The following is a 24,239-nucleotide window of genomic DNA, read 5'->3' on the forward strand; positions in this document are numbered from 1 at the left end:
AGCTCCATTCCTGTCGGGATTTATCTGTTATCTATTTTGCTTCGCGCTTTGGTGGATCTGGCGTTTTCATTCTCTTCTTGGGTCTTGGAGCTTCTCTGACTTGAGCTGGATTGCGGTCATTTTTTTGTGCTTCGAATGTCTTTGCATAGAGACTTTCCAGATGGATATTATTTTGATCGCGACACCCTGTACAGCAGACGGATCTCCGACTACGATGTATTTATCAGTTTGGCCTTACATTGACAGATGGCTCAGAGATAGGTATCATTGGTGGTACTTTGCCCTTACTTCTGAGCTGGATCTTTACTGTTTAGATATGTGTCGATTTGTGTTCATGTTCCTAGCGCTGTTCTTAGGTGTTCGTTTGCATTATGCATTTCACTTCGCGATTAGCTTTTGGCTCGTGTATTTGCCTCCCTAGGTCTATGTTTTTATGTATTGTATGACTAGCCTTTAGAGAGGTTTGGTTTCATCATCCTCTCTTAAGGTGTTATCTTGTATCGTTGATTTTATGTTATATACAGGTAGGGGTCTGCCTAACCCCCCCGCTTCTGGAGGTGTTTTTTCAAAAAAAAAAAAAAAAAAACCTAAACCCTAAACCCTAAACCCCCAACCCGAAACCCCCAACCCTAAACCCCTAACCCCTAAACCCCAAACCCTAGACCCCCAAACCCCCAAACCCCTAACCCGAAACCCCTAAATCCCAAACCCTAAACCGGTAGTGATTAAATTATTGATGTATTTTACAACGTAGGACCAAGGAATTTTAATCTACCAATGTTCTTATGCTTGGAAAGTAAGTTGGCATGTTTTTGAAGTATTATGAATCTCAAATGTTTTCTATTAATTATTGTTATATGTACTTTGTTAGTTTATTGATGAAGACATAGCACCATCTATCATTTTTATGTATTAGATATGAAAAATCATGAACGTTCAAGAGAGGTGCTATGTCATGACATGAAAATGGTACGAAACGAATTAAACAGGTTATTATATGATATACGAGCTCGTTGACATCACGGATGGTTTTAAGCCCACCAACCTATCCTTTTGGGAGTTTTGTAATTTAATTTGCCAAATAATATTCTTTTCAAGAGCCTTAATTTCATACAAGGCTACTTTTTTCTAGTTAAAATCTTGATGGTGGATGAAATCTTGATCTATACAGGATACAAAAGCATGATATGCAGATGATAAAAAATCAAAAGAGACATTATCGTGTAGCTGAAGGAGTTGGTTCGAGTTGACAGCTAAACTCAAGGCTGCTTGGAAGGTTTGGTTAAGGTAGGAGGTTTGGTTCTTGATTTGGTGAAGCCACATAGTCAGTTGGTTCAATAAATACAGGTTTCCAAATTTAAGATTCATTGTCCCTAAGGTCGAGTTTACCACGGTTTTGGGAATGAAGATGAACAAAAGCAGAACAGTCAAATATTTTGAAGGGAATGTGATGATGGAGATGTGTATTGGGGAAAGATCACAAGAATGAGTTAAGAGGAGTCTTCAAAGTTAAGGATCCAGGAGGGCATGCGACTAATGATGTAGGTAGTAGCGAAGTGGTAAATTTTTTGATATTCAAGAATATATCATATATGTAGCTCTTCCAAATGTTTTTATCAATTAGGAAAATCATAAAAACGCCTCACCAAAAATGGTAAATTATGTAAAGGTGAAGTGGAACAAAAAAAAAAAAACCACACTTCTCCAAGGATATCAGGCAAAAGGAACATAACGGTCAACATGTACGATCACATGAATTCTCGAATGAGATATTTTTTTTATAACAAACGATATTATATAAATTATAAGTAACAATTACAAAAAGTAGGAAAATGGTTCGCACGACCTAACACAAAAACACGTAACATAAAAACGAAAGACAACATCAACTCCCAGATAAATTGATAACCAAAAAATCTTAAATTCCTTGTGCTTCCGGATCTAACTGTGAACCAGAAACTTTATCTTATCTCAGCACTCTTCCCACGATTCTGCTAAGTTATCAAAAATCATCACCTTCCTCTCCAACCAAATTGACCAACAAATACAATGAACTACCACCGTCCAAAAAATTCAACCTTTTTACCTAGATCGAGCCTGAGGTCTGCAGCAAATTAATCATTTGTCGATCCCGAGGATACCCAAACCAAACCCAACTTCTCCAAAGCTTTGGACAAAAGATAACTCGTAAAGAGACAATGAATAAAACTGCGATCTTGAGTCTCCCCTTGTCGTTAACATACACATCAATTCGGACTCACAAAACATGCAAGTCATCTTCTTTGCAACATCTCACAAGTTGGCAATTTTCTCAAAACTGTTATCCACGAGAACACTTGGATCTTGGATGGGATCGGTGATATCCAAATAACGTGATAAAGATGACAATGGAGAGACCCATCATCCGCAAAGAACGAATCATAGAAGGATTTAACTGAAAAGATCCTAGAAGATTCAAAAACCCATTGCCTAACATCTACCACTCCAACGGATAAAATAACCATCTATAAAGAACATAAAAGATCACTCAGAACTTTCACCTCCTCATCTCTTAAGTCCCAACGCAAATGTAGATCACAAGAAAAAAGGGAAGGAAAAGAAGAAGTATTGAAACGAGCAAAATGGGAGATCGGCGTGGGAGTTTTTTTCTTCTACATGTTTGATGTACTGCAGCAAAATACTATAAATTAAATATATTTTGTTTTTGTTATTACCTTTTCTTATAATTTTTGGCTTCAACAATGAACCACTTGCCCAAACTAGCACAATGAAAGAAAACAGTCAATGTCCATTGAAATAATCAGTGTACCTCTATCTCTCAAAACCTGTTCCATATGTTTTGAGCTATCATGGCTAACTATTCAAGCCACTAGACCTTCCAATATTTCTCCCCACACCTTGACATGGTCCTTTAATCCTGCAGATAATGAAAAGCAAAAGTTCAACTTCATATTCAACCAAATAGACAAACAATCCTTTTCAATAACAAACCAATACATGGTATCAACTTTGAAAGTTAATTACGAGAACATTGGGCAAAGCAACAGCAGAGATACAAAGTACATGATATGTATCAAAACTAATAATGGCACGTATGTTTTCGGACTCTAGCTTACAATTTCACAAGGAGAATATATCAAACAAGTCTAGCAGAGCCTGATAGAAAAATTTCAACAAAACGTAGCAAAGCAAGTCACAGATGTATTCAATTCCATTAAATGCCTCCCAACAGCACGGGTACAAAAAAGAACAGAAGATTATAGTTAACAGACATGATGGCAGTGATGTTCATTCGTGTGTTTCCAGCATATGATGGTGACAGCTATCCACAATCTTACTCTTGACACAATATAAAAAGACGCAAGGAAAAAATGTGGTCCGAGGACTCAGCTGAAAATATTTGCTATCACCAAGAAAACTCTCCTTCGCGTTTCTATAATCTTTTATCTCCGGTGTTGTTTCTTCACTGCACCATAAATCATTGATTTAACTATCGAAGAATTCCGCTGGGTAGGATATTATCGAGAATTTAGAAGACTAGGCACCACAACAATCAGACCATCTATCAACAGCAAAAGTAGAAACGATATTGCAACATAAATTTAAATGGCTACATAAAATATTCCAATTTCACTCCAAGCATACACCTTACCGAGTACATATATATCTGCAATGTCATCAAGTGTCTTGCATACAGGTGTAGCTGTTCCTTCCTCAAAGAGGGCATCATAAGCAGCGAAAAATGACGTCACTGACTTCCTAAAGTTAGAAATAACATAAAATGAGCATTGTAACTAAGAAGAGCTTTGAGTTATTGTTGCTAATCGCTAGATGCATATATTTCAAAATATTGTCACGAATTTTCTAGTCATTATAAATAATCAGGCGCAAGTACTTTTTGCCGGAGTTTTCATCACAAATTTCATAATGGAATAACTGGAAAATAATTCAAATTCAACTCCACGGAAGCACATTCATCATTGCAATGGCTTAGTTCACTGCCGATGCAAACACGCGTATCCACCCAAGGTTTTTCCCAAGTTTTAAAGAGAAAAGTAATGGATGATTATGCTCTTGCATTTAAAACTTATGCTTAAAGTTCTCGTGATAAGCACAATTTTCCCAAATAATACAACATAAAATACTTTGTAATAACAATTAAAGCAAAACACAAAATCATGGCAAACAAAATTTCTGAACATAAGAGCAATGATTTCATAGGAAGACGAAACATATATGCAATGACAGCCCATCAAATGGTAAGTGGAAGAAAAAACTTGTCAACCAATCTAGTAATGCAATCTAAACTGATAACTTTTCCATTCATCGAGAAGCAACAGCATTATTTGGTTTTATTTATTATGTTTATGGAAAAGATTCTGAAAAATAGTTTTGACAAATACAAAGGTGTGTTAGATTTTATTTTACGTAAACCAGTCTAACGTGTATTCGAATGGTATAAGATTTTATTTAATAAATGTTATTAACTTATGTGACGATGAGTACAGTGAGATATTTAAAATTTATAATTAATTTAATTATTTTATTATTTTAATATATAGAATTTTTTCTTATGATATTAAATAATAATACAGTGTTTTTTGGAGGCGGTGAAAAATTGTATAAGATAATTTGGGTAATGTAGAAGTAGAAATAATAGAAATATAATTTACCGAAAAGGAATGAAAATGAGATGATGATGTTTTATTATATTTTGAGGAATGAGAAATGAATTTGCTAAAAGAAAACCAAATTGCAAAGATCTTATTTCCATTTATGATCCTATGTTCAACCAACAGTAGGAAAGGACAAAAAATTAATACCTTGTAGAGAATAGCCAAATATGATTTGATGGTAGCCGCCATCTCCGACAAAAAGCAATAATGTCTGGAGTTTGATAGAATTTTGATCTTCCAGAACCTATAGTGACTGCAGTAACAACCACTGCCACAAGGAGAAAAGTATCAAGAATAGAGAAGACACACAGGCCTAAAAAATACCAAAAAAGATGAAAACACTTCTTAACCAATTTCACAAAAATGTAGAATTGAAAACTGCAAAACAAAATGGTAATGGAGTTAATTGATCACGAACCACGTGATAACAAGTGTGAATAATTTGCAGAATATAAAACCCTAGCACTAAGTAAGCTCATTTTCGCAAAATAAAAAATATGTACCTATAACCTTACATGAAACCTGTGTGTTGGTTCGAAGATGAAGAAGACGCAGAGTTGCAGACAATATCAAGAAGAATCAGGGTTAACTAGGGTTAGACTGCAGACGATGTGAAGGCGAAGAGAAATCAGAGTGATCGATGGAAGCAGAGTCAAGATGATTTCTAGAATTTGGAAAAATTACAGTGAAAAATATTTATTTGGACTTGGACTTGATTTGGATTTGACGTGATAATTAAAAAAATTATTTTTTGTATTAATAAATTTTGTGTTATTTATTTTTAAAATTCTTTTTTTATTATTAATATTTATATAAATACTCATATTTTTTTTGTCAAGAACGAAAAAATATTTTTAGCATATAAAAAACATTTTTATTAGATAGTTCTTTTAATAAATGAAAAAACATAAAATTTAATGTTAATGAAATTAAAAATTAAATTAAATTTTTTTGATAAATTAGGTTTCTAGTATTAAAAATAATGAAGTTTTTTTAAGAAAAATAAATAATATATAGAATTTTTTTAATATAAAAATATTTTTTATTAGATTTTTTCACTATAATATAATAGTGTTATGATAATATAGATTTGGATAAATGGTATTTTGTAAAAAAAATTAAATTTATAAGTAATGTAAATTTAATAGTGAAAATAATTTGATTTTTTTTAAATATTCAAATCCATGAAATCCCATAAATTTTACTAATTTTGTAAATATTTCACTTAATTAAATAAAATTTCATCAAATATCAATAACATCTTGTCTAAATCCCATCGAATTTCATACCAACATGCAAAACACACGGCTAATGACAGGACAACAAATGACTTTGTTTGTTTTAGGGCATGATGTTTAAGAGCAACAAAAGTTTTTACAAATTTGAATTGAAATGCAGAAAAAGTCAGGCCCAATAATATTATAATCTATGTCTAGTATATGTAGGCTTAATTTTTTTTTCATCGGTCTCAAATATATAATCTGGTTTTCAGATCTAATTAATATCAGATAAAAAAAGATTTTGGTTATAGTTTTCCGTGCAATGGCCCGAGACGAGAGGGTACTTAAGCATTGGACAAAAACATAGCTTCATTGAATCAATATTTTCTCTACATTTTTACCAATATATCCCTTTTTAATTTGCCTTTTTTAATCAACTTAATTACTATTAATTAAATAAATAGTAAAATGAAAAATTTATTTATAAACCTTATTTTTACAATAACTTTCTAGGTCTATGTGAAAACACAATATATTGCTTACCTCATCTTGCGCTTCATGGTTCCTCATTTCAGGTAAGCTCATATACCTCCTCAGTTGACGACCAGTTTTGGCTCTTTCTCAGGTTCTGAAAGGTGTTTACTGCCGAATTCTCCTTGCCCATCGTCATTTGCTACTTTTTTGCTGAGTGTTTGAAGGCGTCAGTTCCACTTCTCTTCCTTGCTTCTTGCCTTGGTCCTTGGAGAAGATATATAATTTTATTAGTGCTTTCTTGGATATCTCTTAAAATGCTTCACACATGCACATTTAACGTACAAAAAGGTTTAAATTTACATTTGTGATTGCTCCCGGCAGTATATTCCATGTTGAACTGGGCTCTTCTTTATTGAAGCTGTAGGACAAACTGGTATTGTGTATAATTCTAAGTCATGTAGGGGAGGAGCACACTCAAAAGACCAGAATTATGAGTTTTATAATCGTTGATGCTCCGTTAGCATAAAATGTAATTTTGAGCTGACCAGTCATTACTGTTTTTACAGTGGTGGCCTCGGCTTTGCATCAGAAAATCAAGTTTCGGGTAGGAAATGAGAAAAATAACAGGGGATCAAAAAATTGCTCGAAAGTGTTATGTGGACGAGGTAACAATTGGACAGAAAGCTATCAAGATGGAACACCCCATACGATCAGGGCTTGGAAGTTATGATCAATTATACTTAATAGAGGACATCGTCCAAATCACGACCGAAGAGGAAAGTGAAAGGGTTGTTGTCTCTTCCCCAAACGGAATGATTCGGATAGCCAAAATGTTAGAGGAGCCCTTGAGGGGTCGGCTCTTAGAGTGCTTACATAAAAACAAGGAAGGTTTTGCTTGGTCCGAAGTGGACCTCATTGGCGTCTGAAAAGAAGTCTTTTTATTTCAATCGGACTTCATCGGCTTTTAATTGTCTCAGTCTTTTTATTTTGGCAGTGTGGGCCTCAGTAAGGCTCGGTCCGAGGTCCTCTTCTATGGGTCGAATGGCCCCGATTCTTCCATTGGAAAGGAAGGGACATCCAGAAAGTCTATTAACTCTTGTATGACAGACTTATCAGGGAAAGGCACCCTTAAGCCTAGGTTTGATTAGGCTGAGTGAACTTACTGAAAGGGGTCAGATGATAAGTGGTCGGTAATGAGATAGGCAGGTCGGGCAAGCTCTTTTAAATCCAACAAAGTGACAGCTCGGAGGAAATAAAAGTGGAAATGAATGGTGGAAGCTCCTATTTATACTCGAATGAGTCTCACGTTGGACGCCCGATCGAAATGAAACCAATGGCCCGGATGTGGAGGTGGATGCTTCCAAACCCAAGATCCATGACTTCACTATCACCCTCCCCACGAGTGTCAAGGTAACACTTAATTTCTTTTATGAGACGGATCCTAAGTTTTGTGTGGATTGCAATGTACTCGGTCACTCTTGGGATTATTGCTTGCGTAACAAAGATCGGATTGTTGTGGATGATACTTTAGTGGAGGGCCGTGGAGTAGATGTCCATGTAGGGGGTGTTAGGGATGGTGCTCGAAGCCGGTCCCGTAATGCTCGACGTCGTTGGAATAGACGCCAAAACCGTGGGGGTTTGGGTGCTAGGGGGCGTGGCACTAGGGGTGGCCGTAGGTTTAATGGGGGTCGTGGAGATGGTGCGGAGATTGGTGTGGATTTTGATGATGGTGTGGTGCCCCCGATCTTGGGGTTGATGGGGATGGCCGTGGGTTTATTGAGGGTCGTGGAGATAGTGGGGAGAATGGTGTGGATTTTGTTGATGGTGTGGTGCCTCCCGATCTTGGGGTTGATGGGGGTGGTGGTGGAGACACTTTGGGTGTTGAGACCATTGATCCCATTGTGGAAGAAGATAGATTTATGGTCACACCTAGTGATGGTGGTGACAAATTTGTTGTGGAGGTGTTTGTGGATGAGTGTGATGATGAGGGCTTTGAGGATGTTAATAACAAACATACCGAAAAAGCTATCTGTTACCTCAAGCGGTTGGAGAAGCCGTGCAATTCGGGGAGTTCGAGCTCTAATTCCGCGGAGTTTATTGAATTGGACCCCCGAAGTTGGTTGCCTAAGTTGAATGCGAAATCGATTTTGATGACTAGAGCTCAAGCGGAGGCTCGGCGGCTAAGGGCCGCCTCTCGTCCCTTATGAAGATTGCTTGTTGGAATGTGAGGGGTTTTAACAAGCCTCTCAAACAAAGTAATGCTCAAGGGTTGATTAAAAAGCATAACTTGAGTATTCTTGGTTTACTTGAAGTCAAAGTAAAGGCATGTTTGGTGGATCGCATGATGGCTACGAATTTCCCGGGTATGTCTTTTATTCATAATTTCTTGTTAAGTGATAAGAGTCGTGTCTTGCTTATGTGGAACAATAGTGTTGTCAATGTTGATCTCTTGGAAATGACGGATCAAGTGAATCATGTGAATGTTGTTTTCTTGCATTCTAATAGAGTCTTTGTTATCTCATTTGTTTATGGTTTGAATTCGGTGGTGGAGAGGAGGCCATTGTGGGATTTTTTGATGGGTTGTGGTGATAGTGTGGTCTTACCGTGGATGGTATTGGGTGATTTCAACTGTGTTCGATTCCCGCATGAGAAAATGGGTGGTCTTCTGATTAGGCCCCGTGATATTGTTGACTTGGGACGTTGTATCTCACACCTTGAGTTATCGGATGTGAACCATGTGGGTTGTTTCTTTACTTGGTCTACTTTGGCGATTTCTTCTAAACTTGATCGGGTAATGGATAACCACCACTGGACACAATCGAATCTTGATGTGTTTGTGGACTTCTTGGCTCCGGGGTGTTTCTCTGACCATGCTTATAGTGTTGTAAGCATTTTTCGGGATAGTGTTCGTCGTGCCACTCCTTTCAAATTCTTTAATATGTGGACTTTACATCCGGACTACCACAGTCTTGTGGGTGATAATTGGTTCTATGGGGGTGGGGGCACGCACAGTTTGTACTGAAAAAGAAATTGATGCGCATGAAGCGAGTTCTCAAACAACTTAATGGTGAGCATTTTAGTCATATTTCGAGCCGTGCAAACCGGGCGAATGATGAGCTTATTGATGCTCAAAATCGGGCACTTAGTGGTGGCTTTGTGGATGATGGTATTGTGGAGTTGGATGAAAAGAGCAGAGTTTCTTCTTGAGGCGGAGAGATCATTTCTGTCCCAAAAAGCGAAGTGTGAGTACTTGAAATACGGTGATAGATGTTCTAAATTCTTTAATGGTATGATCAAGCGTATCATCAAGAGGAATAAGGTTGTGGCTTTGACTCTTGGTGATGGTACTGTCTCGTTGGATCAGGATGTGATTGCAGGGGAGTTTCTAGACTTCTACCGCAACCTCTTAGGTGTTGGCATGGAGAGGACTGACATTGATGCGAATTTGGTCTCTCTTGGACCGTTGGTGGGTGACGATTGTGGATGGGTTGATTGCGCAGGTGCATAGGGAGGAGATCCGTACTGCTTTGTTTGGTATTGATGATGACAAAGCTCCGGGTCCGGATGGTTTTGGTTCTGCTTTCTTCAAAAAAATCATGGGATATTGTGGGTGATGATGTGGTTTCAGCTGTGGGAGAGTTCTGTCGGTCTGGTAGACTGTTGAAGCAATGGAATCATGCTTCCATTGCTCTTGTTCCTAAATCTGACCACGCTACTACAGTCACTGACTTCAGGTCGATATCTTGTTGCACAATATTTTACAAGATTATTTCCAAGATCTTGGCAAACAGATTGGGGGCAGTGATTTCTCCTCTTATCAGTCAGGCTCAGGGTGCATTTGTCCCAGGTAGATCTATTGTTGAGAGCATCCACTTGGCTCAGGAGATGCCGAGACATTATGCTAGGAAGCGCTCTTCTGCTAGATGCATTATGAAGATTGATTTGCAGAAAGCCTATGACACAATCCACTGAGAGTTCCTTCGTGATGCCCTTCGGCTCTTGAACTTCCCTCCCATGTTTATTTCATGGATCATGGAGTGTGTTTGTACTACATCATTCTATATCTCCTTTAACGGCCAACTTCATGGGTTCTTTAAAAGTGCTAGAGGATTGAGGCAGGGGGACCCATTATCCCCTTTTCTTTTTGTCATTTGTATGGAGATTCTTTCCAGGTCTCTTCTTGGGCTTCTCGATCGCCGAATTTCAATTTCCACCCCAGGTGCGCTCTCTTGCATATTACTCATCTGGTATATGCTGATGAATTATTGATTCTGTCTCGAGGTGATGTGATGAGTGTGAGGATTTTGTTGGAGTGTGTGGATAGTTTTGGGAGGATGGCTGGCTTGAGAGCCAATGTGTTGAAATCTAATATCTATATGGCGGGGGTTAAAGAACCTGATAGGAGTGAGATATTGAGGATGTGTGGCTTTCGTCAGGGTTCTTTTCCTTTTCGTTACTTGGGTATTCCTTTGGCTGTGGCGAGGTTGAGGGAGTCAGATTATAGTGTCTTGATCAATGCTATCTCCAGAAAGATCTCAGCGTGGCCGAGACAGACTCTTTCCTATACAGGGAAGTTGGAGTTGATTCGTTCGGTGGTCCAAGGTGTGGAGTGCTATTGGCTTTCGGTCTTTCCTATCACATGTGGGGTGATTGACAAGATTAATTCAGTTTGTAGGAGCTTTATGTGGACGAGCAAGCATCATTCTATTGCATGGAGTAAGATTTGCTCGCCAATTGAGGATGGGGGTTTGGGTATTCGAGATCTTCGAGCTTGGAACAAGGCTCTTCTCACTAAGACCTTGTGGAATATTCACATTAACAAGGATACATTGTGGGTTCGGTGGGTGCATCATTATTACTGGAATGATGTCATGGATTGGAGGTGGAGGAAGGATGATATTGTTCTCATTAAGAAGCTCGTGGAGATCCGTGATGAGCTTTTGGCTCGTGAGGGGAGTTGGGATGCGGTGGTGGCTAGATTGTCGATTTGGTTTGGTACGACGAGGGGTTTGTCGGAAGCCTACATGAGTTTCTTACCAAGGGCAGGTAGATGGCCGTGGAAACCATTTTTATGGAGACCACACATCTTACCTAAACACCGTTTCGCCCTTTGGATTTTTGCTCATGGGAAGTGCTTGACAAAGGACAGACAGCCCTATATCCTAGACAAGTCTTGTGGTCTTTGTGGTACTGTAAATGAAACTGCACAGCATGTTTTCTTTGAGTGTACAGCTTCTACACAGCTTTGGGTTAGATTGTGGGAGTGGTTGGATGTTCAGTGTATGGCGCGTTCTATGAAAGGTTTACTTCGTCTTCTCCGCAGGAGATTCAGAGGTACTACCATGCGTGCACGGAGGTGCCACTCGGGGATAGCTGCATTGGTTTATCACATTTGGAGTGCTCGTAACAGAGCACTTTTTGACAGTGAGAGGCCGGATGTGGAAGTTATCTTTCGGAAAATTTTGATTCATGTTCATCGAACGTTGGCTGCTGGATGATGTTCATTTTTTGTCTCCCAGTATTTGGATTTCATTCTTGGGATGTATCTATTTTTTGATATAACCATTTTCTTCGATTATGGTTTTTGAACACTGATTATGTGATCCCTGGGTATGCCCAGTATATTTTGTATTTTCTTTATTTACCATCTATGATATGTGTTCATATAAAAAAAAATAATGGGGCTTGTGATCCAACCAGATTATTAGTCTAAACTCCGTACTTCTTTTATGCTAAAAGGAGAGGTAACATTATACCTCTAAAATTGCCACATCTAGGTGGACCCAAGCCCATATCTGAAATTGGCTTAGCCTGTTAAGGGTCATGTCTCATTATTAACCAGGGGTGTGAAAAGTCCGAGAATATAGTTTCTTCCAAAAAATTCCGAGCTAAAAAACGTATCAAAAGGCCAGGGCCGATCCTAACAATATATGGGCCTGAGTCTAACTTTTAAAATGAGGCATGTGAATCATAATGTGTGTTCATATTTTTTTTAGTTCCATAGCAATTTTTCAAATTAAATCAATACTTTAAAGACAATATAAAAAACTAAATGAATAAAAATATCAAACATGTCCAAAATAATTACTAAAAAACAACCCGCCTAACAGTTTTAGAGCTAAAAATACTAATCAAGTCTGTATATTCAAGTTGTTCAATAATTTCTTTCTCAATCGATAACATAGCTAATTCATTCAATCTTTCTTGTGACATGGTTGATCGGAGAAAAGTTTTGATGAGCTTTAACTTTGAGAAATTTTCGCTCTGCACTTGCTACTGTGACCGGGACAGTCAACAAGATTTTATAAGCAATATGAGCATTTGAGATTCTAAATGCAATCATTATTCATATGAGTATCACATAAAAACACGCTGATGATCAAGCGCAAACAATCTTTAGCCACATTAATAGCTTGAATGAATCTCACTTTTTACACAACTAAATAACTGGGAAAAGTTGTCTTACTCACCAACCGAATTCAACATCAAATATAGATATCAGTTACAGCCAATCACCACACATTCTTGATACGCCCCACATACACATTTTCAACCTTTCACTTTTGAATTTTGATTTTAGCTGGACCTGATATGGTGAACGAATGGACTGATTCCATGGGGCCTTTAGGGTTTTCAATTTTTCATCTCGTTATACTTTATATATATTGATATTTGAATACATATTTTAAGAAATATTTAGGTTTTTTCTATGCACTCTCAAGCAAAGTTTCATAGCAGGAGATTTCTTGATTTGGAAACTTCCTCGTGTATATATTACAAAAGCAAAAACAAAAGAGAAGTCTCAAATCTTGAATCCCCGCCTCAGAAAGAGTGATAAATCATTAATTCGAAGGTAATATATTATTGATTCTCTTTTTCTGATTTGTTCCGATCTTTATACTTGTCCTTAATCCGCCATGCTTCCCACAATTACTCCACCCTGATAAGAAAACTAGACTGGTTTGGTAAATCATACCAACAACTTATTGCCAACTAGATTAATTCATCCACTCCTGACTTTGATTTCGAAGATGACCGATAATTTCTTAAAATTTTACGAGTGATTTTTTTAATAATAAAATTCATGTTTCGGCCGCACTAATTCTTCACAAACTGGATTTTTCCTTTCGTTTCCATAGATGCATATGTGAGGGCTATCTAGTATTATATATAATAATTTTTTAAAAAAATTTTTGAGCCCCAGAAAAGATATGGGCCTCAGTCATTGGACTCATTTGACTCCAAATAAGCACGGCCCTGCACTACATGACTTAGAATTATACACAATACCAGTTTGTCCTACGACTTCAAGAAAGAAGAGCACAGGTCAACATGGGATATACTGCCGAAAGCAATCGCAAATGTAAATTTAAACCTTTTTGTACGTTATATGTGCATGTGTGAAGCATTTTCAGAGATATCCAAGAAAGCACCAATTAAATTATATATCTTCCCCAAGAAAAACAGAGTATTGCCTCTATGCTCCTGAGGAGAACTATTTAATGTCAATAATTTAATAACACGTCCTCCAGAAGTCGTGATATATTATGATTACTGCATTACCCTATGGCAAAGGGTAAGGATCTTTGTTATCATGGAAAAAAAGTAGTCTTTCACTAATAATTGCAGGAGGTAAAAAGAAAGAGAAAGAGAAGGGGAAAAAAGCTCAATAAAAACCATTACTTAAAGTTTACATTATAGCTACTTCAAGAAAACGAAAGGATCCACAGTATTCGCGCTACGCTTGCAGTGTTGAATAATAACAGATAAGAATTGAGTGCAGCGGCGACGCACAACAACAGCAAGAGGATCATCCATAGAGAAAGGAGTTGGATTCTTAATGGCATTACCGTACTATCTTCGAAAAAAGAAACAAAAGGATTAATAAAGAAATATATAATTTTAATGAGTTAGCTGAACATTTGAGAAGCTAAAGCCCAAAAGTAAGTTGTAAATCACAAAGATGGCAAGTAGAAGGCTTCATTGTCAACAATATAGTGTGCGACTAACACAACCACACATCTAACTACAAAATTTGCTATATAATAAAAGGAGGCTTTTGAGAATTTTCAAATTAGAAATTATGTCTTTTCTTACACATTTTGTGATGTATAATATAATTTCTTTAACTCACATATTCAAAATGGCTCGTGCAATTATGGTGAATTTAAAAACTGGATTCAACTAGCATTTAAAAAGGCTACAATATGTAAACTGATACTAGTGATTAGACATTAATACAGAAATACAATAATATTAATTTGAAACTATGAAATATTTTGTAGAAAAATCTAAAAGAAATAACTTTTCTTTTCCTTTTTTTAAAAAAAGACAAATAAATTCTCAAAAAAATATCAATCCTCAATTTTTTAAAAATTAATACATGAAGCAATGTTCTAATTGAGGTCCAAAAAAGTAGATATAAACACGTCATCGTCCTCAAACTCAAAGATATTGTTGCTTTTCTTTCCCTGCATTATATTCTCCGACAAATAAGAAAAACACACACAATGAAACGAAACGATGAATTCAATAACTCACCTATGACTTCTCCACATGCACTAAACTTGAACTTTCTCGATTCTCCAAGAAATTTTAGTTGATTATGTCGACAAAACCTACTTCAACTGCACCCAGATCATACCTCAGAACCAAGCGATTACCGAACAAGAGAGAAGCGAATCGAAGAGGTTTTACCGTTTCCAATCCTTTTGTCGAACCAGATTTTCGAAGCGGTTAAAGAATCCAAATCTTTGAAGTTCGAGTGCTCTGAGGTTGGCAAGAAAGTCGAACGCTTTTGCCCAATGCTACGCTCCGCTGCTCTTTGCCTCATCCACCACTGTGGAGCCCCATTCTACGACTGCGCCCTTCCCCAGAACTCTTGATGGCGATTGAGACTCTCGTGGATCTGAGATTTGATCAAATCTCATATTTATCGAGGTTTTATTTATGACGAAGATGTCTTCGTATTATTAACTGTCCTTGTGTTCGGATATCTCACACACACTAATGGGCTTGGACTCTTAGGTAATGGTTCGTGTGCTTGACTTTGTCAGAATTTGCATGAGTTTGGCCTTTTGCAGGCTGTGATTATTTGGAGTCAAATGAGTCCAATGACTTAGACCCATATCTTTTTTGGGGCCCAAAAATTTTTTTAAAAAATTATTATATATAATACTAGATAGCCCTCACATATGCATCTATGGAAACGAAAGGAAAAATCCAGTTTGTGAAGAATTAGTGCGGCCGAAACATGAATTTTATTATTAAAAAAATCACTCGTAAAATTTTAAGAAATTATCGGTCATCTTCGAAATCAAAGTCAGGAATGGATGAATTAATCTAGCTGGCAATAAGTTGTTGGTATGATTTACCAAACCAGTCTAGTTTTCTTATCAGGGTGGAGTAATTGTGGGAAGCATGGCGGATTAAGGACAAGTATAAAGATCGGAACAAATCAGAAAAAGAGAATAAATAATATATTACCTTCGAATTAATGATTTATCACTCTTTCTGAGGCGGGGATTCAAGATTTGAGACTTCTTTTTTGTTTTTGCTTTTGTAATATATACACGAGGAAGTTTCCAAATCAAGAAATCTCCTGCTATGAAACTTTGCTTGAGAGTGCATAGAAAAAACCTAAATATTTCTTAAAATATGTATTCAAATATCAATATATATAAAGTATAACGAGATGAAAAATTGAAAACCCTAAAGGCCCTATGGAATCAGTCCATTCGTTCACCATATCAGGTCCAGCTAAAATCAAAATTCAAAAGTGAAAGGTTGAAAATGTGTATGTGGGGCGTATCAAGAATGTGTGGTGATTAGCTGTAACTGATATCTATATTTGATGTTGAATTCGGTTGGTGAGTAAGACAACTTTTCCCAGTTATTTAGTTGTGTAAAAAGTGAGAGATTCATTCAAGCTATTAATGTGGCTAAAGATTGTTTGCGCTTGATCATCAGCGTGTTTTTATGTGATACTCATATGAATAATGATTGCATTTAGAATCTCAAATGCTCATATTGCTTATAAAATCTTGTTGACTGTCCCGGTCACAGTAGCAAGTGCAGAGCGAAAATTTCTCAAAGTTAAAGCTCATCAAAACTTTTCTCCGATCAACCATGTCACAAGAAAGATTGAATGAATTAGCTATGTTATCGATTGAGAAAGAAATTATTGAACAACTTGAATATACAGACTTGATTAGTATTTTTAGCTCTAAAACTGTTAGGCGGGTTGTTTTTTAGTATTTATTTTGGACATGTTTGATATTTTTATTCATTTAGTTTTTTATATTGTCTTTAACGTATTGATTTAATTTGAAAAATTGCTATGGAACTAAAAAAAATATGAACACACATTATGATTCAGATGCCTCATTTTAAAAGTTAGACTCAGGCCCATATATTGTTAGGATCGGCCCTCATGTAGTGTGGCTTGTTATTTGTGACTCGATAGGTTTTCTTTAGTAGGCGTGGTAATGATGGCATTGTGCTAACATATGCAGCTATGATATGCTATGCAAAGATTTGCACATTTGAGCTACTGTTTCTTCTTGGGTGGATCTTTCTGCTTGGTCAATCCTATTTTGAAGAAAATTAGTTGTTTTGGTATTTATCTTTTCCACTATTTCGAGAGGCCCTCATTTGGCTAAAGTGCAAGCATGTCTTAGTTGAATAAAATGTTATTTTGGTTATTGAGGCGTTGAACAAACCTGTGTCTGATTTCTCATGTCTTTTCTTGTTAAAAATCAAATTACGAAGTAAAACCGAAGCAACTACAATATATTTTCTACTTAAAATGACTATTAACATGACTTCACAGTTTTGAAAATTACACTAGTCATCAAACAGTAATAACCACGACAGTTACTTCAAAGAAATAGTAACAATGGTTACTTGAAACACTTTCTCAACCAACAAATAAGTGATAACTTCAACCCAAAAATAAAAGGAGTTCGAATGGAAAGCGTTTCTAGAAAAAACTCATTATTACCGTTACACTTTCTCAAATCTCAAAGAAGATTGAAAGAAACAAATACTAAAAATTTACATATTTTTATGAGGACCAGTTAGTTAGGTTATGAAATTTGTTTCTTTAAACAGCTACTCCTCTCAGTAATGGTGACCGGTAGACTGAGTTATATGTGATATAAGAAGGTTCTGGCAGCAAGTGTTCCTCTCCATGATTTGGTTTTCAACATAGAGTGGCTGTTGCCTAATCCCCACCACTTTTTTGGTGGTTTCAATATAAAAATTATGGGAAAAGAATGGAGTTGATGTGTTTTATTTGTTATACTACAACGTGATTGCATGCCAACACTAGTTTCAATAATTCTTGTGGTATATACTAGCTACGTGATGTGAAGGTTAATTAAGATAAGACAAATAAGAATATGAAAATGTTCAACTCAAACATAATTAACAGTATTTAACGAGCAGACGGGGCTAAGGCTCCACTGGAAAGATCAGGGCTTTCAATATCAAGAAAGCTTGTCAAGAGTGTTTTCCTTGAAGATTGTGCATTTGAACTCGTTGATAAATCTGCTCCACTCTCAATCTTAGCTGCATCCTGTATGGCCACTATGATTTCTTGCATTCTTGGCCTCGAGTAGCCATATTGTTGGACACATTGGATCGCGATTTCTGCTATTCTCCATATGGATTCTATTTTGACATTCCCTGCCAGTCTAGGATCTATAACGCTAACTACATCACCTTTACGGATCAATGACCGTGCCTACGAAAAGAAAATAAGCTTAGTTCCTGTTAATTCTAAAGTGAGAACTCACAAAAAGATTGGGAGAGGTTACCCAGTGGACAATACTCCAATCACAACCATATTCCTCCGTGGAGACAGGCTTTCTCCCAGAGATAAGTTCTAAGAGAACCACGCCAAAACTATAAATGTCACTTTTTTCAGTCAATTGTTGATTTGCATAGTACCTTGGGGGACATGACAACACAGTTAGTTTCAGCCAGTAACTAAACACATTTAGACTACGCTTACGTACTCTGGGTCGAGATAGCCTACTGTTCCTCGTGCCACACTTGATACGTGTGTCAAGTCCTCGTCAGCTTGCCTCGACAGTCCAAAATCTGATACCTTGGCCCTCATGTTGATGTCTAGGAGAATGTTGCTTGTTTTAACATCACGGTGAATGATACTGGGGTTGCATCCGGTGTGCAGGTACTCAAGACCTGTTCAAGTATAATTTTTTGAGTATTAAATTAATGAACAACAGGGGTAAAAAGTTGAATGATCAACCTTTAGCTGCATCTTCAGCTATATGAAGCCGTGGAAGCCAGTCTAACTGCTTCTGCTCGTCAAAATCTGTCAAGCAAGTCTATCTCATTACTACGAAAAAAAATCTAAAGATAGTCGCATCTATATAGATACAAACCGTGTATACGATCCCTTAAGGTCCCATTATGCATGTACTCGTAGACAAGCATGCGCTGATTCACTTCCTCACAGTATCCAATTAAAGGAACTAAGTTTCTGTGATGTATTCTTGACAAGAGTGCAACCTGTGAGATGGATTCTTGATATTAATCGCTGGTATAAAATTACTTGCTGCAACTGTCTAAATTGACATTTCGTCTCACAGTTTCTGCCTCTAAAAAAATTAAAGATGCTGGTTATACACCTCGGTCATGAATTGCTTGGTACCATGACTAGATAAGTCGGCCATGATTTTCACCGCAACTTCCTTCCCGTCCTTCATTTTCCCATAATAAACTGGTCCGAAACTTCCCTTTCCAATTTTCTTTGAAAAACTAGCAGTAGCTTCTTGTATGTCTGTGAGCGGAATATAGCATGCTACGCCTTCATCCATAAAAAATCCACCCCGTCCCATTGAATAGCCAGTCAAAGGCTTGTTACTGGTGCACCACAAACTTCCTGATTCGTAAAGCATATTTGCTCTGTTATTAATGAGCTAGAATGAAAAACATGCAAAATCACTGGCAAGAACCTTTATCATTCCTTATTGAAGTTATCCTTGTCCTAAAAAAACGAACTAGTATTATGCTTGCGATGGATAGGACAAAAAGAATAGCCAGCACTCCAACAGAAGTTGCAAGAACTAATTTGCTATGCATTTTTGTCACTCGTCTAAGATGAGGATTGCCTTGATAGCTGAAAAAGAAAAAGATACTATTTACAACATGGAGTATTGGATTTATTCTATCGTTCATACTCGATGGGTTTAGGAAAACGATAAGCATACTCACTCGAAGGATAAGTTTCCTCTTAACAATGTTCTAGGTATTTTCCCAGACAAAGAGTTGTTCTGTACGTACCTGAAATAATAATAATAATAATAATAATAATAGTAATAATAATAATAATAATAATAATAAACATGATACCATGAAACTTTCAAAAAACGGCCAAAGATTACTGCTTACAGTTGTTGTAAATGTGGTAGACTCGCCAAGTATAAAGGCAATGGACCAGTCAATTTGTTGTTCTCTAGATGCCTGCATATCCCAAGTAAATTATAATGACGAAAAATCAATTCAATTGGTTAGAATGAGCACACAGATGAAGAGCTTACAATATTTTCAAGTTGACAAGATTACTCATATCAGGGATTGTCCCACTCAGAGAGTTTCCATCTAGCCATCTACACAAATGAAACCAACCAAAATACCATGTGGGGTTGTATGTACATATGATTCAGAAATAAATTTAAACTTGTGCATGCTACTGCAGTTCTTACAACTCTGTTAACTCTTCCATGTCATTAAGCTTCCGTGGGATTTTACCATCCATTTTCTTTCCTGACAAGAAACTGTTTAAGGAGTCGGTGAATTAATAGAAAATTGAGTTTTTCATGAGAAGGTTTGGTGAGATGACTCACATCTTGGTGATTCTTGGTGGTGTGGAAGAGCTGCAACTCACCCATTCCCAGTTAGTAGGTATACAAGGATCACCACCTACCTCAAGCCATTCGCCGCTATCTAATCGCAGGGCATTCAGGTTACTCACTTCCACAATCAACAACGGAACTTGTCAAGTCATAAAGATATAAAATTGATGGATTAAGTAAATTTTACCAGTAAATAATATCCCTACCATCTTGTTCATCAGTCTTGGCTACAATCTGAACATATCTGCTAATTTCAATCGCATTTAGCAGTGGTCCACGAGTTGAATCCAGGGTTTTCATGAATGAGAAAGACAGCACGAATTCTAATGTGACATTCATGTAGCTAGGTTCATATAGCATATAACTTCCATTGGCATTTTCAGCTATGTTCACGACAGCATTGCTATAATCATGAAAGTAAGGTTGCTCCATTTTAAATTTCCTCGTTTCATTTGCTCCTAAATCTTCAATTTCAGCAAAATATGCATAAGCTCGAGCATTCGCAGGAAAATCTTCTAGATTTAACCTGTAACTGAGGCTTCCTCTACTTCCAACTACCGCAGTTTGCATTACTTTAACAGGTGGATATTCTCTAGTGTTTATATCTATGCTTTTCGTCGTGCTTATTTTCTCCGTTCCAGGCGCAATGCCTACCAAGAAATTCGGCCTTCTGTCAAGATCAGACACCCATATTCGATCATAGGGGTCATCTGGGTACCTGAAAGAAACCTCGTATCGTGTCATTGATCACAGCATCGGAATATCTTTAAAAGCAGAAGGATTACCTTATGGATTCTTGACTTGGTGCTCCGAAATTCACTCTTTGTGCCAATTTCAAGAAGAACTCTTCTTCATAATCAGTGGCATACATTGACAGATTCAAGGGTCTCATCTCAAGAGTGGATATAAAAGGGGAGCCCGTTGTTGCACAACACAAGCACACATCAATTGACTTAGAGGGGGCCCGGATGATCATTTCTTTGACATAGACTCTTGCAGCTTCCATTACAGTTACTGTGGACCATTTTGTAGCATCCAGATAAAGCTGAAATTTGGGGTATGTTCCTTCAGTTAAAGAAGTCCCATAAAGAAACGTCGCTCGTACAATATAACGCCGCCTTTCTTCTGTGGTGAGTGAGTAGCAGTATTTCTTGGTGTCTGTGGGGAAATCTCGCCGTGTTTTATACTGAATTGAGTTTCCATCGGTCTTTCCTACCTTCACTGGTTTGCCTAATTGAGCTGCGATTAGGGCATCTGAAATCCAGGCTAAACCAGTGTCTTTGTCTGTGTAATTAGTTGACCCTCCACAGTCTATACTGATGAATTCTGCATGATGAATCAAACAAGAACAGATGAAAATAGCGTACAGCACTACATTCTAAGCTTGGTGTAAGTAAGCCTTACCCGTAGCTTGGCATAAAATAGATGGTATTAACCACAGAAACATTGAAATCAAGACATGTACGACGGATCCCATAGGGAAGATCCACTGACAGCTCTATTGTGTGTGAGTGAACCAAGAGATAATAAGGTCCTTAATTAGGCCAAAAATGAGACTTTTTATTTCTTGATTGGTGCAATGCTAGCTCAAAGGAAGACTCAAAGGAAGGAAAAGGTTCTGCTTTAGAAAAGAATATTAGGATATGAATGTGACACCATAAAAGCGAGATCATAACTTTATGTAATTGTTTGTTTGTTTACTCAATTTCGTATCCAACCTATACATGTCCATGGTTTATTTTATCTTACAGGGAACCTTAGAATTTAAAATTTTCGCTTATATCTCACGACATCCATCTCCGGATTAAATTTTTTTTTAAAAAAAATAATCATACATGGTGACATGCATTTTGACCCATGCTTAAAGGTGCATCGTCTGAACAAAAATACATTATAAAAAAAAGAATATGAAGATAGAACAATATTATCTCCTACTTTCTCTTTTTCGTTGTCTCTCACTTTATAAAGTTTGATTCGAAAGTAATCAATGCTTCTTTTCTTAACAAACATCTTCCTCAAGGGTTCTTTTCTTTTCTTTTCTTTTCTTTTTTTAAATAGCCGTGGATTTTTAATTTGCCTCTGGTTTTTTTCGCTATTAGACTTGGTGGGCCTCCCAAACTATCAGGACTTGTACTTTTCAAAATACTAGTAAAAACATTCTCAAAAAGAAAAAAAAAATTTTATTGGCAAACACTAATATCAGTAAGCCAGCAACATAGTAGCTGATATTTCAATTTACAAATCTCCGCTATTTTCTTTTAACTAGCAAGTAACACGTGCGTTGCACAACGCACGTGGTGAATAAACGTTGTAACGAGTGAGAAAACATAAAACACTTATATTGAATGAAATCGAAAGAACTATTTTCTATTGAAAATTCATAATATAAAAAATTATTATCAAATTTTTTCTTATTTAATTTTCAGTTTTTGGGTCATCTCTGTGTGACTGTTTTGTCTAAGTTTCCTCATCATTTTACTGAAATCATCTATTTTTTCATTATCTTGAATTTTTATGGTTTCTCCTTTGAAACATGATGAATTTTGTTTCTTTTTCTGTGGTTTTATCATTTCTTTAGTGTTTGTTGTCTTCTTATCTTCATGTTGTACTTGTTTTGCCCTTTCTTTTACGTTCGTTCTTTTCTTATCTTCATTTTGTATTTCATTGATGTTTCAGTTCTTTGTTTTCTTATTAGTATTCCTCTTGAGTTGTGGTTTCTCAAATCCATCTACAATTATTGTTGTTATTCCATTTTTAGTCGAGACTGACTTGTTTAATTTGAAAAGAGAATTGTGATCTTATTTTCTTGGTTGATCAAGTATTGTTAAATGCTCCAAATTACTTTTTTAAGCAATATAAAATTTGTAGTTATTGGCAATATGTATTGGATTATTATAATATTATTCAAATAAATATTTTAATTCACATTAGTGTGCATGTCAATTATTTTTTGATAGAGCAACAAATAAATTTCTCATTAACCTCTTCGAACAACGTCACTCTAGCTATTTCATTTTTATCTTGAACCAGCATTATTATCTGGTACTTGAAAAATTAATTGTGAGAAAATATACAAAATAATTAAATATTTTTAAGCATGTAAAGTTAATTATAGTTGCACTGCATGTCCAGTGACTCGAATAAGGCTGTCGTTAAATGAGCAAATCATAAATCTTCCTTCTTTATTTGATCAAGTGTCTTCCTAATTAGTATATTAACCGAGCTTCTAGTGTCGACGAAGATTTTCGCAACATCATAATTGACAATACTGAAGGTTACCAACAATGCATCATTATGAGGTGCCAAAAAATCTTTCAGGTCCTCGCTCTGAAGATGATGAAGGGTCAGACTTAGGAAAACATCTACTTCGAAACTATCCAACCTCATTCCATGAGATTTTCTTGTTCTACTTGAATCTCCATAAGTGGCTTCTCTGGATTTGGAGTTAAACGCTTTTCTTTCTGGTAAAACTAGTGACCCCAAAATGTTGGGAGTTCGGAATTTTATTCATGTAAACTGGGGGTGAGCGTGAATTTTGTTTTTTTCATAGTGTAGTTTTCAAGTGTATACATATTTTGTTTGTCTAAAGGTCAAAGTTGTTGTGCTAATGTTAAAAGTCAGATGCTGGCACAAAAATGTAGACAAAGATTACTCATGTCCCCTGAACTTCGCCAGTAGATAAATGAAGACTCAACATACATGAAATGCTCTGCTGCTAGTTAAATCCCCAACTCTCAAGATTTAAAAACAACAAAAGAGGAAGAAACGAAGAAACAATTCATGGCAGTATATGTTAGAAAAAATGAGTTTTGTACTCATTTAGAATCAATAAAATAATTCAAACGAGCTACACGTGGTGAACGAAATTATTTCTCGATTACCAATTAGGGTGAATGAGAAATTAATTGAGTTTCAATTTTATCGAGTGAAAAGATTGAATCAAAATGATTATATATANGTTTTGCAAGATATAAAATCTTGGAATT

At 36.5% G+C, this 24,239-nt stretch overlaps 3 protein-coding genes and 1 long non-coding RNA gene across 6 annotated transcripts; 2 read left to right on the plus strand and 2 right to left on the minus strand.

Moving 5' to 3' along the window:
- The first annotated feature begins 8,573 nt into the window (after nucleotides 1-8,573).
- LOC140972673 (uncharacterized) lies at nucleotides 8,574-9,392 on the plus strand. Its single transcript, XM_073435048.1, has one exon. It carries the CDS (start codon nucleotides 8,574-8,576, stop codon nucleotides 9,390-9,392), a length of 819 nt encoding a protein of 272 aa, XP_073291149.1.
- A 1,267-nt stretch (nucleotides 9,393-10,659) lies between these two features.
- Nucleotides 10,660-11,868, plus strand: LOC140972675 (uncharacterized). Its single transcript, XM_073435049.1, has one exon. The coding sequence runs from the start codon at nucleotides 10,660-10,662 to the stop codon at nucleotides 11,866-11,868; it is 1,209 nt and encodes a 402-aa protein (XP_073291150.1).
- Nucleotides 11,869-13,934: 2,066 nt separating this feature from the next.
- LOC140972419 (uncharacterized) lies at nucleotides 13,935-15,284 on the minus strand. 2 transcript variants are annotated; one of them, XR_012174511.1, is made up of 3 exons: nucleotides 15,068-15,284; nucleotides 14,912-14,997; nucleotides 13,935-14,224 (listed from the first exon to the last, which is right to left on the minus strand). It is a non-coding gene; the product is annotated as an uncharacterized lncRNA (long non-coding RNA). The 2 variants fall into 2 exon arrangements; XR_012174510.1 differs by having other exon boundaries at nucleotides 13,935-14,228.
- A 2,470-nt stretch (nucleotides 15,285-17,754) lies between these two features.
- On the minus strand, nucleotides 17,755-21,862 carry LOC140974522 (probable LRR receptor-like serine/threonine-protein kinase At1g67720). Of its 2 annotated transcripts, none has more exons than XM_073438016.1 (15): nucleotides 21,658-21,862; nucleotides 21,039-21,579; nucleotides 20,460-20,971; nucleotides 20,245-20,371; nucleotides 20,104-20,175; nucleotides 19,939-20,007; nucleotides 19,790-19,861; nucleotides 19,613-19,681; nucleotides 19,354-19,535; nucleotides 19,027-19,280; nucleotides 18,781-18,907; nucleotides 18,645-18,710; nucleotides 18,391-18,577; nucleotides 18,190-18,322; nucleotides 17,755-18,116 (listed from the first exon to the last, which is right to left on the minus strand). In XM_073438016.1, exons 1-15 carry the CDS (start codon nucleotides 21,728-21,730, stop codon nucleotides 17,808-17,810), a joined length of 2,793 nt encoding a protein of 930 aa, XP_073294117.1. In that variant the 5' UTR covers nucleotides 21,731-21,862; the 3' UTR covers nucleotides 17,755-17,807. The 2 variants fall into 2 exon arrangements, with proteins under 2 accessions (XP_073294117.1, XP_073294118.1); XM_073438017.1 differs by having other exon boundaries at nucleotides 19,354-19,517; nucleotides 21,658-21,861.
- Between the last annotated feature and the right edge of the window lie 2,377 nt (nucleotides 21,863-24,239).

Source organism: Primulina huaijiensis, chromosome 3, assembly GCF_012295235.1.
Source record: "Primulina huaijiensis isolate GDHJ02 chromosome 3, ASM1229523v2, whole genome shotgun sequence".
NCBI lineage: Eukaryota > Viridiplantae > Streptophyta > Magnoliopsida > Lamiales > Gesneriaceae > Primulina > Primulina huaijiensis.

Coding starts and splice junctions, on each gene's coding strand:
- LOC140972673 (XM_073435048.1), top strand. CDS start 8,574: ATGAAGATTGCTTGTTGGAATGTGAGGGGTTTTAACAAGCCTCTCAAA.
- LOC140972675 (XM_073435049.1), top strand. CDS start 10,660: ATGAGTGTGAGGATTTTGTTGGAGTGTGTGGATAGTTTTGGGAGGATG.
- LOC140974522 (XM_073438016.1), bottom strand. CDS start 21,730: ATGGGATCCGTCGTACATGTCTTGATTTCAATGTTTCTGTGGTTAATA. Junction 21,580..21,657: donor TATTTTATGCCAAGCTACGG/GTAAGGCTTACT, acceptor TTCATCATGCAG/AATTCATCAGTATAGACTGT. Junction 20,972..21,038: donor CCAAGTCAAGAATCCATAAG/GTAATCCTTCTG, acceptor GGTTTCTTTCAG/GTACCCAGATGACCCCTATG.